This window comes from Vigna unguiculata, chromosome 7 (genome assembly GCF_037176805.1).
Source record: "Vigna unguiculata cultivar grain cowpea cultivar isolate G323 ecotype 2 chromosome 7, ASM3717680v1, whole genome shotgun sequence".
Taxonomy (NCBI): Eukaryota; Viridiplantae; Streptophyta; class Magnoliopsida; order Fabales; family Fabaceae; genus Vigna; species Vigna unguiculata.
The window spans coordinates 32582603-32595837 of NC_140798.1; the positions used below are offsets into that span (position 1 = coordinate 32582603).

The 13235-nt window shown below is 29.9% G+C and overlaps 1 protein-coding gene across 1 annotated transcript; it reads right to left on the reverse strand.

Moving 5' to 3' along the window:
* Positions 1–10377: 10377 nt before the first annotated feature.
* On the reverse strand, positions 10378–13167 carry LOC146884808 (putative leucine-rich repeat receptor-like protein kinase At2g19210). Its single transcript, XM_085675870.1, has 7 exons — positions 13007–13167; positions 12169–12644; positions 11865–12015; positions 11716–11787; positions 11468–11536; positions 11310–11390; positions 10378–10668 (listed from the first exon to the last, which is right to left on the reverse strand). Exons 1-7 carry the CDS (start codon positions 13150–13152, stop codon positions 10620–10622), a joined length of 1044 nt encoding a protein of 347 aa, XP_085531996.1. The 5' UTR covers positions 13153–13167; the 3' UTR covers positions 10378–10619.
* Positions 13168–13235: the final 68 nt, after the last annotated feature.

Sequence of the window (13235 nt, forward strand, 5' to 3'; positions counted from 1 at the left end):
CCATCAACCTACATAGCTTTTCTAAATGAGATGAATTGGATTGTAGATTTTAACCTACTAATCTATACAACTCAACCTATTAATTTCATGGAGGTTACTGATTAGTTTTTGTCTTCTTCCCTCGCTCACTTTTTGTAGTCATGAAGTAACATTTTATTCTGAAATTAATTTTCATTCTTTAAAATAGATGGGTGAAATTCAATCATTGTTGTAATGGACAATTTTATTTTTATGTGTGAGCAAAATTTTGTAAGAGATAGAAATTAAGACAAATAAACATCATAGTTTGAAGTTCATGAATTTAATAAGAATTGAGTTAGATAGAATTAAGATTTTTAATGTAATAAAAAATAAATGAAAGATGGACATTTTATTGATCTTCTATATAGAATAATATAAAGTAGAGTCTAATGATTATAATAACATATATTTGATTGGTTATTTCAGAATATTGATACATTTGATATGTTATATCGATTAGATATAAAATATGTGACTTCGTATACCATTATTTTAGCAAACACTTTTCACAATGGTCAAAAGATATGTGTTAAATGAATTAATGTTATAGATCATAATTAATGTTATAGATCATTGTCTTATTATTATAACACTCATTTTCATTCTTCTTCACTCTAAAATGAGTTAAAACTCGTGAGCTAATCCAGACCACCATGGATTCATTTGGGTTGGGTTAAACAAATTTTGCAATTTTTGTCACATGCCAAAAATGAAGCCAGTTCCCTAAGAACCTAGCACACCCAATTTGAGTCTTTGGTAGCTCGTTGACTCACCAACCTGGATTTAAAAAAAAAATACCTCACTAAATGGATGTTTTTTTTCCTAAACCTACCTACTTTCCTATTTCGTCCACCTCACTCTTAAAAAACCTTAACTTTTTACTTCGTGCACCTCATTATTTCTTTTGGAATATAATGGTGTGTGAAGTCCTCTAAATTTTTTGGAAATATAAGAAGCCTAACCTTAAGTATTGACATGCTACATCAAAATTTATAGAATTTTTGGTATGCGATGGTACTTCATGTCTTTTCAAAGTTAATGTAGGAAAGTGTCTAATAGTATGAACTTTTGTAGTTCTTTTGAAATGATTTACCAATTAATGTTGTAAAGATAGAATAAATAATCAAATTTTTCTTAATTAAGTGAGTCAACCCGTTTAGCTCACCAACACGTGGTGAGTCGAATCGAGTTCAAATTTTTTAAACCGACTAATAACAGAATCAATTGAGTTAACTTTCTAAATGATTAATCCATAATAAATCAGGCCGAACTTGGTAATCTAATTTAACAACTATAGTTTTCATCGTATTATCACATCCAAATTGTCACATCATCACCTATGTACAAGAAATTATATTTGTCGCTACATATAATATTAAATTATTTTTAAATACATATAACATTAGTTGTGATATACCTACTGAGATATGATATCCAAAGTATTCGAGTATTACAATAGTAACAATTACATCAGCACTCTACCCAAGCAAAATGTGGGACCAATATTATAAGTTATTTCTTTTAGTGATGCAAACTAAGTACAAATCTCCACGTGTAATGGGTAAATTAGGTTAAATTGGCTTGTCTCACACCCTAATAAATCAAACACACTAATTTTTGTTAAGAGTTATCCTTATATAAGGTACAGACAGTCGCCTTTATTTTTCTGCAACATAAAATTTATGTTTACAAGGAGTGTAAGGACATCACAGTAACATCCACTTGCTTTTGTGTACACCTATATGCACAATATTCTGGTTAAAAAATAATTACTTTTAGAGACATGACTATTATTTAAAAAATACCATTTAGACTTATAAAAGATTAAATTTTTTTCGATCAATTAATATTTTTACAGTAAAATTTAATTATTACATAACAGATGATTTTATATTTTAATCTTATTTTCATTGATGACTATGTGGAAAGAAATGGTAGTGATATATAATGTTCGAAGCAATGTTCAATCATGGTCCTACTATACTATACATCATGAATTGACAATTCTAGAAAAAGCTTCCTAAATTATAAGTTAAAGATATATGACATATCTATATAGCATGACTCTTTATGTAAAAGCTAGTTTGGAGTGTGGATAATGAATAGACTTTTCCTTATGCACAAATTCAACTTGTATATGCTAAAGGATAACCATTATAAAGATTTAAGCTATATTCAATACTCAAGTTTCTTATTACGTGGTCCAACAAGTGTTTCTCACATGCCAGACTCGATGGTGAAATAGATCAAGTAATTTAGGTCTAAAATAAAAAGGTTTCAAAAGATTTTTTTAGTACTAATATTATTTTATTAAATTAATTATAAAATTATGTTTAAAAAAAATACTAAAAAAGTATTTTTAATATATTTTTATTAAATTAATTATAAAATTATGTTTAAGAAAAAATAGTATTAATATATCTCTATATAGTTATAGTTGTAATTTTATGTTTGAGAAAAAAAAAGTAATTAAATTATTAGCTTGTTAATTTTGACTGATATTAAAAAAGGTATTTATTAAGTCAAAACATTTTTTCAAAAAATTATAATATTTTTACGAGTAGTTATATATACATCCTTCTAAAAACAAATAGAACTGTAAAGGATATGTTATTGGAGAAGATAAAATATCTGGTCAGAGAAAAACAATCACCGGGTGAAGATCATTCTCTTTATTGAAAAATATTGGAAAGATTTCAAAAAGTAAGATAATCAAACGGAAATAAAAGTCGGATAATCTTTCCTAAATAAATAATATGCAAAATAATAAAATACATAAAATAGCTAAGGAAGAAACCAGCAAATATCAAAATCCAAAATTTTTAAATTGTAAGATACCTCAACCCATGAGTCATTATTCATTAAAAACTTTCATTAATAATAATTAATGGAATAACAAACCTCAACGAGTACCTTAAATAACTAATAGAGAGAATTTCAATATGTGAAATATGGAATAAAACCTTCTATGATGGATTCTCACCAAAGACCTTCACAATTTTTGTCTCTTTGTCTCTCATTCTATTTCTCTCTCATAACAAACCTCATGCAAGGATTGAATATTTAAATTGCATAATAAACTAGGAGTCCATAAAAAATACCTCCTTTTATTATTCTTAATCAAATCAATGTGGATCAATAAATTAATAACCCACCTGACAAAAAATAAATAAGAAACAGAAGTTAAGCATGGCAAAAGTAAAGCTTAATCCTTGCTACTGTGAATATATATATATATATATATATATATATATATATATATATATATATATATATATATATATATATATATATATATATATATATATACCGCACCTAGTCGGCCTAAGCCGAATAATAGCAAGCACCATGTGCATGCTAAGGTACCCAGACTAAACCACTAAGAAGCGAAATTGATAAAACAAGCCGAAAACAACAATAGCGACCTAAGCCGTTAAAGGGTAACCAACTTAGGTCGACAACTCTATAAAAACAACCAAGGACTTAGCAAAACACAGAACGCTCCAATAAAAGTCACTAGTCCCCAATAATCGAACTACGGGCCTGGGCTAAGGCCCAAGCCCACCTACGGCCCAAGCAAGGGCCCAGCCCATGACGTGGCCAAACATAATTAATGATCTATAAATATGCATGGACCCCACGAATTAAAGGTACGCATTCATTACTTCTCTAATAACCTGATTTGACTTTCTTAGAGATTTCGCTGACTTGAGCTTCGGAGTCCCTTTTACAGGTAACCCCTCTCGGGTCCAAGCAGACATATGCCAACCGGGAAGAGGCCTACTGAGGAGATGGCGAACTATGGGTAAGGTGATACTTGTGCCTAACTCCTCTTATTTGTTCTCTGCATAAACAATTGGCGCCTACCGTGGGGCACGAGATAGTACTTTACCACCCGCTTTCTCCGAAAATGGTTTCTACTCGCAGCAGAGCAAGAGTTAACAAGCAAGTTGAAGTTGACCCCTCAAGACCTGCTAACATCACTCCGGATCTGGCCGCCATCCTAGACGGTCAAAGCCAAGATGCAACAGGAGCTGACTGACTTGAAGAAGCGCAGCGCTGATGAGATGGAAGCACTGCGACAGGAAAATTCTCGCCTAAGGCGAAAGATCGAAGCCAATCCCACTCAAAAGGGAAAGGCCAAGGAAACATCTGAAGCTGCAGGGTCCCCGACTTTCCAGCCTACTGAAGAGAAAAGCGAGTACAATCCTACCCCGCACACCTTCACCACCACCCAACAAACTCCCATCCTCTCAGCTCATCCTACTCACTTCCACTCCACCCTCCCGGGACATACTGCGGCTCCCACTGCCGCCGCTACCCTCCCCACCACTCATGTCCCTTCAACATGCAACCACCCTACATACCACTCATATCTCACTCTACAACCCTCACAACCTCCCTACTACCCACATCCTTCCTCACAACTTCACCTCCACTTTTCCCACCCTCGTCCACCATCCCATACCTCCTCACCCGCTTCCATCCCACCAACCCAGACATCGTCACCCTTTCACCGACTTCATCGCCAACACCCCCCTTCCCACCCAATGGGAACCCTTCACACTGGAGCGTTACACTGGTGAAACCGACCCCGACGAACACCTCAAAGTCTACATAACACATGTCACCCTCTACACTTCCCATGACACAGTCTTTTGCAAAGCTTTCCCTACCACCCTCAAAGGCCCCGCCCTCGAATGGTTCACCACCCTTTCATCATACTCTATCGACAGCTTCGACACCCTCTCACATATGTTTACCACTCACTTCACTGGCAGTTGCCCGCATCAAACTACTACAATATCACTCATCGACATCAGACAAAAACAAGGCGAGACGCTCCGGACATTTATCGATCGCTTCAGCAAGGTTGCTCTTCGCACCCCACACCTCAATCAAGAGATGATATATATTAGTGCTATGGATATCAAATTGAGTTAATTTGATTCATTTGGGTAAGTTTGTCACGGATTAAACTAAATGTGAGTTAACTCTATTCAATTCAATATTTGATAAACAAAAAAAAAATATATTATTATAAGTTGGTAGATTAGGTATGGGTTGGTTCACTCGAGATATTTTTTTCATTAGAAATCAAGTCAATTTGGTTTATTTTTTGGCATGTCAAACACTTTGTTATTTAACTCAACCCTTTGTTGTGAGCTGATTTATTTAAGGACATGTGTTTATCATTTAACTTATTTTATATATACTTATTGTATTACTATTAAAGTAAATTTTCTCAATCTACCTAATCTCAGCATGTGTTCACCTATTTCATTAAGTAACTGATAATAGTATATGAAAATCAAGGTATCAACTCATATAATTGGATAAATAAATAATTAAATTAAGTGTTAAAACCATTCAAACGCAGTGCATAATTAAAAGTAATAAATAATTAGAATAAAAAAGTGATGATAAAAATGATAAAGGACGGTTATCAGTAAGTTTCGTGTCACTCTGGCTAACTTAAACTTAATTTAATTCAAATTAAAAAAAAGTTATATTGTTTAGCCCAATTCAACTTAAACTAGTGAGGAAGGTTAATAAAAAGTTTGAACCTATTTTATCAACTATAATTAATAGAATACAAAAAAAAAGAGTACATAAATATAGGAGAATAAAATTTACCAGAGAAAAACAAAATTTAATTTATATGTATTGTTTTGGCCAAAAGGTATATATCAAGACTGATTGGCCAAAAACTTTTATGTTGATCTCTTTCGAAATTCCTGTATTTTTTATTGTTACGTGGTCTAGAAAATTTCTTATTATTTACTCTTTCTTTTATTATGTGACTCTTCTCGTATAATCAAAGGTTACTCACTTATTAAACATTAAACCTCTTTACCGAATGAGCATTTAACCTACTCATATATATATATTTACAATAATGACTAACAATAACCATAGTAGCTATTTTTCTCCTAACTTATAAACTTGTTGAGTGCTAAGTAAACCAATGATCCTTACATATTGTCTCAACTCAAGGTTTCCTTGAGTTTGATTTGGTGTCTTGGAGTTGCTTTACTTCTTTTGATCCTTTGTTTCTCAAAGTTTTGTGGCAAACAAATATCATGTACATATGTAGCTGCTCCCCCTTCCACTGCAACTATTTTCTCATGTGGTCTTGTCTGTTGGTAGGCCCTGCCCAAACATAAAAAGCAAGTAATAATGTACTTACTTAATTAGCTTCCTTCATAAAATAAGGTTCTAAAAACATAACCGAATATTTTAAAAATAATTGAAGTGTGAAAAAAAATAACAATACACCAATTATTTCATTTTTGTGTGTGGTGTAAATAGACAACTGTTCTACCATGCATAAAAAGATCTGAAATTAACGATGATAGTTATGAGTGCGTCAACTTAAACAGTAAGTAGGACGTAGTGGCGCAATACATGCAATTGCAAAACACATATACATAAGATTTAACATATTGATTGAGTGTGCAGTGAAGAGAGAAGATTGTAATAATAGCGAGAGAGAGGACAGAAAAACAGTAGTTAGGAGTATAGTAGTAGCATTGATTCTGAGTGCAGAGACAGGGTCGTGGTACGAAAGATTTTAGATGGGTGTGTGGTCGTGTGAACTATAGTGTGGGCCTTACACTCTCAAACAACATAAATTTTCCCCCGTGCATTCCGCGCGATGCTGCTCCTTTCTGTCCTCTAATGTCCCTCTTAATCCAAACTAAGATTTTATTTATTTATTTATTACATCAAACATATTCACTTTTTTTACCTATTTAATCTCATTTTTTAAGCCTGTAAACCATCTTCAATTATAATTATAAGTTCACTTTCATTTTTTCTTGAAATATAACCCACACTTCAGGATCGTTCCTTCTCAAAAGTTTAAATCACGTAACTAAATGACTAAAGTTCATTTTTTCCTTACCTACTGACCATTTGTAATGCAAGGAATAAAGAACGTTAAAGTCAATTAAGTTCCAAAAATTGGTTGATAAGGAATTCTACAATACATTTAAATACTTAGAATTTGAATTAACACTATTTTAAAATTTCTTTTTCAAATGTTTTGTTTGGATAAGACAATTATTTATTAATTTTTTGAAATATTTTAATTACCATTTAATTTCAAAATTAATTAAATATTAAATATTGTTAAAAATCTTAAAAATATCAGTATTCTTAACTTTTGTAGTCTGTATTGATCGATGTTATTTTTCGGTCAAAGTTCGTCGATAAATTTTCATTGCAAAACTTTTTCTCCAATGAAATTAATTTATATTAGTTTTGGATCAACTACAATAATTTAGGATAATACCGATAAAGGTTATTTTTACAATGTTGAAGGTTGAAAGTTTTTTTTTTTTGTTTTTTTATTAGTGTCGACTAAAACTTTTTACAAGTGAAATTGGTGAAAACAATATTCCTGATTAATATTGACTGGAAATTTTCAGTTAAAATTAAAAAAAGAATTCTAACACAGTATTTACAAAATATTACATATTTGGTGATGATAAAAGAAATCACTGCAAATATTAAAAAAAAAAATAGTACAACAAGCGTGTGTTGAAGAAAATATGCTAAAAAAAATCAGTCTCCCTTGGTCAAAAAATCTCTTAACTAATTTTTAGTTTATAAGTTTAGATAGGAGAATAGAATCGGTCATATGTGATATAATTTGATTCCTAAACTTTATAAAGTAATAGATATAATCTTCATAATTCAATAACATTAAAAAGAAAATTAATATATGAAATAACATGCATTCTATGTTAGAAGTGGACTTTAAAACCTAACTCAACCTCACAAAACCAGTTTGTAAAGTGAGATTTGCACCTCACTTATATATTTTATATATTATGAAATGACCTTATCTCCATTCAATGTGGGATTTCCAACATTCTAAGTTAATGTTTAAATTGTGTTTGACACATTTTAACTCAAATATCAATCTATAATATCAATTAAAAAATTAAAATAAATTAATGTTATAAAACTAGAAGAATTATATTCTTTCATTTTTCAAATTTTGAAATTAACAAATTAAAATAAAATATTTTCTAAACTTTTAATCAATCGATTAATATTTTTAATTAAATAAATTAAAATAATTATTATATTTACATGTTAAATTAATTTATTATAACTAATACTTACAATTTAATTTTATTAATATTAATATTAATAATTTAAATTATAATAATATTATTTTTTATTTTTATTAAAATATAATATAAAAAAATATTATTTTTAATTATTTTTAATAAAAAAATGAACCGACTTACCTTTGACCTTCCTTTATCAGACTAGGGAATCGGACTAAAATGCAAGGGTTTAAAATTTTAACCTGATCTAGCCTACTTTTATAATCATAACTAGTACGAGACCCGTGCGTACGCACGGGTTTCTTTTTGTTTTTGTGTTATTGTTATTGTATGTATTTTGTTTAAATGTTATACATTATATTAATGAAAAATTAAATTAAATTATTATTATTATTAGCATAATTTATATGAACATGTAAATATGTTTTAGATATTAAAATACTTAAATTTAAGAATAAATTTGAAGATTGTAATTTTGTTGGCAAGGTATAGTAATAATAGATTCAGGTGTCTTTTCAATATGTCTGGATCATTTTATTAATAATTTAGATTGAAAAAATTAATATTGTTTTTGTTATTTTTGAATGAATTATTTATTTATATTACTATATTTTATTGTTATAAAAAGTAGCATGTAATGTAAATATGAATGAAGTGCTGTGAAATGTAATTTTATTAAAAATTTAATATGAATTCAAGGTTAAAATTAAAAAAATACAATATATTGTTATCAATGTAAACATCACCTCTGAGTTAATTATTTGATGTTTTTGAACATGTTTCTTTTTTTGAACTATTAAATAAATAAAATGTAGGTATATTTTAAATTTTGGTCCCGTACAAAAGTATTGTCCATATGAATAATAAACTTAAAGAAAAATGAAAAAATGCAAACATATTGTAAGATATGGTCCCTGTTAAAAAGTTAGAGTATTATAAAAGTGATTTTAAAAATTTTAAACAACAATACATACAGATGTTGTTATCAACGTAGACATTAAATTTATAATAGTTAACTCTTGATGTGTACACACATTTTATTTTTGTGTTTAAAATGGTAATATTAAGATTATCCAATATATATATATATATATATATATATATATATTAAAATGAAATGTATATGTATGGGTCATTATTTAAGTAAGATGTATGCATATTATGTAATATGGTCCCGTACAAAATAAATACAACATGAAATTGATGTTAAAATTTTTAAATAAAAACACAATGTATATTATATTAAAATGCGCATGGACGGGTCATTATTAGAGTAAAATGTAGGTATATTGTGTAATAGGGTCTCGTCCAAAATAAATATAACATGAAATGGATGTTAAAATTTTTAAATAGAAACACATATATATTACATTAAAATGAAATGGATATGCACCGATCGTTGTTAAAGTAAAATGTAAGTGTATTATGTAATTTGGTCCCGTATAAATAAATATGACATGAATTTAAAATATTTATATTTTTAGATAAAAAGATTAAAACTCAATAATATTAAAATATCTACACTTCTTAAATGGAAAACACATAAACTCTGAGAGCGAAGAGACATCTCCCACAGAAGCATCGATTTTCGCAATTCTTTTGTTATTTTGGTACTTTTTCTTTGACCCATCCAAGTGTGATTTTTTACAGAATTTAATTGTGATTGTATTGATGTTACTTTTATGACTTACTGATGTTACTACAACTTGTCATAATTATTACAATTGAAGAAAATAATTAACTAAATTTGCATTAATACATACCATATATATATATATATATATATATATATATATATATATATATATATTTTGTTGAAGTATGCCACATTTGTCATTCATTGATCATACTTTAACGTTTTAATTGTTCATATAAGAGAGAATTATATATTATTAATTTTCTCCTTTTTGTAAAGGATTCCTAGACATAAAATAAAACATTAATCAATTAATACAATGAGTACACGGCATCAATTAATACAATAAGTACACGGCGTTAAAATTAATAAGACTCAGGTTTATAATTAGATCTTATTTCTTTTTGACAATAAAAGCTCAAAAAGTCTAAAATATGAAAATAAGATTAAAAAAATCACTGAAATAACATATAGAACATTAAAATTTTTTCATACTTTTACAAAGACTCATAAAAAAAAAATGGAAATATAATAAAATATGAAGTCAATATATATTACTATTATTTCTCTTCGTATGTAATTCTTACAAATCTAAAATGAGTATTGATTTGGACAAATTATATTCACTTGGACAAATTATATTGTTCTACTCATGGAGTTGGGTCATTCCTAATCACTAATTATAGTAATACAGATGAGAAGATTCCAAAATACATTATAAGTTGGTAAAGCTCGGGACAATATTACATCATCCTTTCACCTATCCTTCTCTATTTTAATAGCCATGGAAATTTTGCTTGTACATGATTGGGTTGAGTGAACTTCCTCTGATATTTGGTCATCATTTCTAACCTCAGTACACAATCTTTTAGTCCGTGTTAAACAGAGAACCTCTGGATCATGATTTGTTGTTGCTGATAAACTATGCTGCAATATATAATACAATAGCAATATAAGTATAACTGACCAATTTCTCAAAGTTACCCTGTTGGGAAAGTATATTTATATAACTATACTTATAATACAACTATCTGTGTGTGCTCCTAAATCAATAATAGCTCTTGCACTGCATTCAACATTCTATCCACACCAAAAATATGAGTTCATAAAATTTGTTATTTCTTGATTGTATTCTGACCTTAAATATAATAGTACAATCTAACAACACATTCAAGTCATCCGGAAAACATATCGATCATCTTCTCCATCCTAAATACGAAACCGGCCATTGTCCTAAAATATTAAATATATTAGACAATCCATTCATAATCATCCATTACCTGAAGGAGGTTTGATTTTTGCTTCAGTCAAAATAATGGCCATTGCTTCGGGTTTTGTTTTACAGTTCCAATTACTCAAAAAGTTTGTGGCAAAGTTATCCCACAACGCATAAGAAAAAAAAAATTATAAGTAAGAAAAAAAGTTTGGATGTTGTTGTGGTGGTGTCTTACAATATTGGAAGAAACAAAGACGCAAAGACTAACATGCAATAAAAACATTGACCCAGCAAATTTGAACCGTATGGAGAAAAAATTCCATGATTCCTTACATTTCAAACCAAAACAAACCTCAACATAAGGGAACCATTATTTGATCTTTCCATGAGAAGTGGAGGAATTTCACCCGAGAGTCTGTTCCCTGATAAATTGCTGCTAAGATAGCATATGTCAGATGACTATTTTGATTTCCACTGACAAATATAGATACTGAAATCTCCATAACTTACAGAGTTTTTAAGTATTGCAGCTTTGAAAAATCAGGCAGTGATCCTGTTAAGCTATTGTTTGATAAATCCCTGAAAAACAAAGCATTGTTTTTATGTTAAACTAAGATTATGGTAGACTAATAGTTGTTGTCTGAGGAATCCATGTTAAATGCCGAGTACAACTTTAGGAAGAAATATATATCATATTTTCCAACCCCTTTTTGGGAAGGAACAGAATTTACTCAACCTGTTGTCAAATTAACACTTACAAGAATTCCAAGAATTTGAGCTCCAAAAAAGAATCAATTATCGGGCCATCTAATCCACTGGACGCTAGGTTTCTGCATGAAGTTCAAATAAGTTTTGGTCTGCGGTGATTTAAACAATGCAAATTCCAATTTTGGAAAACAGAACTTACAACGCAGTTATTGTTGGTGGTTCATATCCATTATTGCTGCAGTTTATACCATTCCAAGAGTATTTCAACGGTGCACAAGGGTCTCCTTGCCAACATTTACCCAACGACCACATCAACTTGTAATATGATTTTATGGACATGATAGCCTTAACTATAATTCTCACAAGCATATAATGTCAAATGTCTGTTATTTCGTTAACGAATTTTTCTGACTTATTTATACTTTTACTACCTTTCTAACAGTTGTTACTGGTACTATAAAAAACAAAAGGAAATCAAAGAGAGGACAAGGAACAACACTAACCATCTTCTTGACCAGTAGGTTTTTGCAAGAATTCTTTAACAACATAAATCTCCATCGCATTTAGAATGGGAGGATGGGTGGAATTTGGTTTCTTGTACATAGAAAACTTGAGCTTGCTTCCCCTAATAGCCTGTTTACTTTCTACCATAGTTGACAGCAAATGCTTGGGAGTCACAGATTCAGACAAAACTTTTCCATTCAGTGTAATGTCGAATACCCTGCTTTCGTTTTCCTTAAGCTTTTCAATTTCAGCAAAGTGCATGTAAACATATGAATCTGAAGTAGGATGCCCAGTGTCAAAATCAAATTCCAGAGAACCATTTTCATTTGTTGGTCTCAAAGCAGTTTTCATTACTGCTGCTGGAAGGTGATAAGCAGTATGGTTCAAGGAGTCAATGGGTTGGGAAGTACTGAGTGGTGTAGAATCTGGTAAGTTGTAAGGATACCACATTCGATCATAAGTATCTTCGTTAAATCTGCATGTTATCAAACAAAATTAAAAGCTAAACAAAGAAAGCTAAAAATACACATGATAGAATCATTCAAAAACCATCTCTAAAAAAAGGTTTTACTCTTCAATTGCATGAAAACCATCAAACAGGAAGAAAAATAAAAGAGGAACCAAGAAGCATCTAAAAAGTTAAGAACTTTAACACAGAAAAAAAAATACATTCATCAAATCAAACAATAAATCGTAAAATGTATCTTCACATGCTATTTTAACACCCAAACACCATATCCCTACAGAAATATATATAAAGCACAGACCTTTGACCAACACAAACGATCAACTGAAGAACACAAAGAAATGTTAAAAACATAACACTAAAATACATACCTGGTCAGACGTAGGGAAACCAAGCACCAAACACCAACGTCTGAAACTAAGAAAACACAAACACAAAATAAAATACATAAACACAAAAGCAAAACTATAAAACAAACCAAAAACTCAGACACGAAAACGAAGAAAATAAATGTCATACCCGATCAAACTCAGGAAACGAAGAAGAAGTAAGACCCAAAAGTAAAACCTTTGAAGTAGTGAATCAAACGAAAAAAACTAC

What these genes read in the sequence shown, in the direction of transcription:
- LOC146884808 (XM_085675870.1), bottom strand. Translation starts at nt 13,152, where the DNA reads ATGACATTTATTTTCTTCGTTTTCGTGTCTGAGTTTTTGGTTTGTTTT. An exon ending in GTTTCCCTACGTCTGACCAG is followed by an intron (nt 12,645 to 13,006) that starts GTATGTATTTTA and finishes GATAACATGCAG; the next exon opens with ATTTAACGAAGATACTTATG. An exon ending in CTCAAATTCTTGGAATTCTT is followed by an intron (nt 11,537 to 11,715) that starts GTAAGTGTTAAT and finishes TTTGTTTTTCAG; the next exon opens with GGATTTATCAAACAATAGCT.